We start from the raw sequence: 2,841 nt of genomic DNA, 5'->3' as shown, positions 1-2,841 counted from the left end.
GCTCTTCCCCTTCGCTTGCCCCACTCTGCAGCCCCACAGTCCTGCACCCGCCCCAAGCTGCCTGTTTGTGCAGGGACCCACTGGGTCCCCGTCAGCCACCTGCAAGTATTTTAGCCTGCTTTTGCACTGATTACAATGCTCCCTTCTTTCAAACAGTCAGGATCAAAGGGGTGAACACATTTTCAGCAAGGTGGACCAGCCACGACCGCTTTACAACAGACTGGCTCACCCTCTGCACTGTTTGTTCCCAAGGCTGGGGCAGTGCAGCCCCAGAACATCACCCCACTGCCTCCTTGTCCTTCCTCTTGCTGCTCGTTTGGCTCTGCCCTCAGGCTGAGCTTCCATCCCCATTCCTCCTGCTTTGTCCTTCCCCATCGTTTCGCCTTTGTATTTTTGGAAAGTTTGTCTAAGAGACGCACAGGAAACTCTCACTTTGCTGAGCTGCCTCTTCAGACGTTTCCCAGCTGCTCTCATTGACTGAGGTCAGGGACGTGATTTTCTTCTCACTCCCACAAGGCTGGAAGAGTAAGCCAAAGTCAACAGCGGGACATGGGCAGTGAGGAGACTCGGGCCGTGTAAAACCAGTTGCATCCCTCGGTACTGGTAAAACAACCGCAGGTGCTCTCCTGGGGTTAGGATTTAATATACTATTTCCAGGCTCAGCTGACCAGAGCTAAGGAAAATGTTGCCTCTTTGGAGCTGGAATATATCCGTTCCCAAGGCTACAGGCAATCCACTGTTGCTCATCACTTCTCGGCAGCCTTCTGGCTCCGATCAGGCACACTATCTATTTCATATCTGATATATCCTCCCTCGGGGAAGGGCCATATCCTGTCCCAGCAGGAGATGTTCTTGAGCCTTTATGTTTTTCCATCTCCAATCCTAAGCAACTCGCATGCTCTCAATTGTGATCACAGAAAGCCATGGAAACACAAACAAACAGACAGCAACTCGAGACGAAAGCAGGGTGAGCAGCTCTGTACGGACCAGAGCCTGGACACCGGCGTTGCAATGTGCTCAGCAAACAGCACCTTCTGCTGGAACATTCCTGCCCCCAATTTTGTTGTTTGAGTAGCAGTGACGGTGCCTTGGATCACCCTAAAATGTCAGGTGCAGAATATAGTTTCTGTACACAACCCTCCATCCCTGAGAACCAAAACCCAGTTTGAAATTCCCATACAAACCACAGGGGATGCTACGTACATGAGTTGGGGGTGGGCTGGCGGGTCCCGTGGCCTGGAACATGGTTCCTTCCCCTCCTCCGTCTCTATTTAATCCTGAGCTTGAAGTCTGTGGGCCGATGTTCCCTGGGGAGGCGTCTAAGACAGATCTCTTGCAACACCTGGAAAGGAAATGTCAACAGGAGCGTGGCTGGTTTCATCACCCCAAGCCCGGCAGCTGTGCAGCGCTGCAGGAGCTGGTGCGTGACAGCGGCGTGCTCAGAGCTTCCTTCATTGGGTCGGTGCAGCCTCTCTGGTCTAGGGATTTCTTGAGAAGAGATTGAGATCCAAGAGATTTAGGCACACCGGACTGGACTGGCAGACAGGAGATGCAGGTCTGGAATACTGCTCAGTTTTAGGAAGCTGGCAAGTGATCTGAGGCACTGAGCTCTAGTCCCATATAAAGGTATGGGGCTAGGATGGGAGACGGCTGCTGGAAACATGAGCAGAAGGTGATGTGACAGCTTCTGCTCCAAGCCCACATGTGGAAGGCAATTGCCAGGCAATGGCCAAGCCGTTAGCAGCAAGGCTACGACGCCCAGCCAGAGCTACTGTCCTGCCAAGGCAGCGAAACCAGCACCCAGTGTTTCCCTAATGCAGCCACTAAAGGACTGGTGTTGCTGGAGCATGGACTGTGATTTTAGTCTAATTTTAGCCCAGAAAAGCCTTGCTGAACAGAGCGGATCACAGCTCAGCAGAGCGAGTGATCAGGATTTTGTCTTCTCTGGGAAACCCACGTTGCCTTTAGGCTGAGACCCGTAAGCTGTGGCCTCTGTGTGACGTGCTGGGTGCCCAGGAGGACACATTTGACAGGTCTTGGACCAGTTTTAATGCAGCACAGAAAAAAACCCACCAGCATCGCAAATCTTCCCTTTTGGTAAAAAATAGCTGAAAAGGCGCTGACAGATCCTCGGGGGTTTTTCCCCATTGCGCCTTACCTTCAAAACACCCATAAAAGGTCAGGCTTGATGAGCCCTGTTTTACATATGCAAGACAAGAGATGTGAGGTGTAGCAAATGATGCCGAGGGAGGAGCGGAGCAGGGAATAGGAGGGCGAAGGGGTGGCTGTGCAGCTCTGCAATGACGGGGACGTGTTGGGGGCCGGCAAACCAGCACCCCCACTCCTGTCTGGGGCTGCTTTCCTCTCCTACTGAAATCTCTCATCCTCATATTGTCACCCCAAAAACGTTCCTGCTGCCTAAGGGCTAGGGTAGAGCCTGAGAAAGCCCAAGGGCAGGAGATGTACCGGGGTGGAGGGCTTGGGGCTGGGCATATCTCCACAATGCCAATCTCACGGTGACATTTGCAAACATGCCCTGGGTTTTGGGGGCTCTTTGGCTGCCTAAAAAATCCCAACACCGAGCAGCTAACAGGCTTGTGCGGTGCCCAGCAAAGCACCCAAAATTAGTGGCTGCTTTCAGAGTTGAGAGACCTTTGCTGCAGGTCCTGAGCAGTGGCTGGTGGGCTGGGCTCCCCTCGCAGCCCTGGGGAACTGGACAGCCCTGGTCGCAAACATTTCACAGCCTCGTCTGAGAATACGGCTCCGATTTTACCTAAATCATTTCCCGTCTCCTCTGCGGTTTGCTTGTTATTTCCTGCTCGCCGAGCGGGGCGGATGGCA

The 2,841-nt window shown here is 53.3% G+C and overlaps 1 protein-coding gene across 1 annotated transcript in view; it reads right to left on the bottom strand.

Annotated features, from left to right (window-relative positions):
* Positions 1-1,245, bottom strand: part of LIMD2 (LIM domain containing 2) — a 3,706-nt gene extending 2,461 nt beyond the window's left edge. The window contains 1 exon segment of the mRNA XM_010291457.1: positions 1,204-1,245. Within this exon segment, the coding sequence (XP_010289759.1) occupies positions 1,204-1,245 (42 nt within the window).
* Positions 1,246-2,841: the final 1,596 nt, after the last annotated feature.

The sequence above is a fragment of the Phaethon lepturus genome, unplaced genomic scaffold (assembly GCF_000687285.1).
Source record: "Phaethon lepturus isolate BGI_N335 unplaced genomic scaffold, ASM68728v1 scaffold34347, whole genome shotgun sequence".
In the NCBI taxonomy this organism is placed as follows: domain Eukaryota; kingdom Metazoa; phylum Chordata; class Aves; order Phaethontiformes; family Phaethontidae; genus Phaethon; species Phaethon lepturus.
Note: the sequence above shows the minus strand (reverse complement) of the source record. Positions and strands in the feature narration are given on the sequence as shown.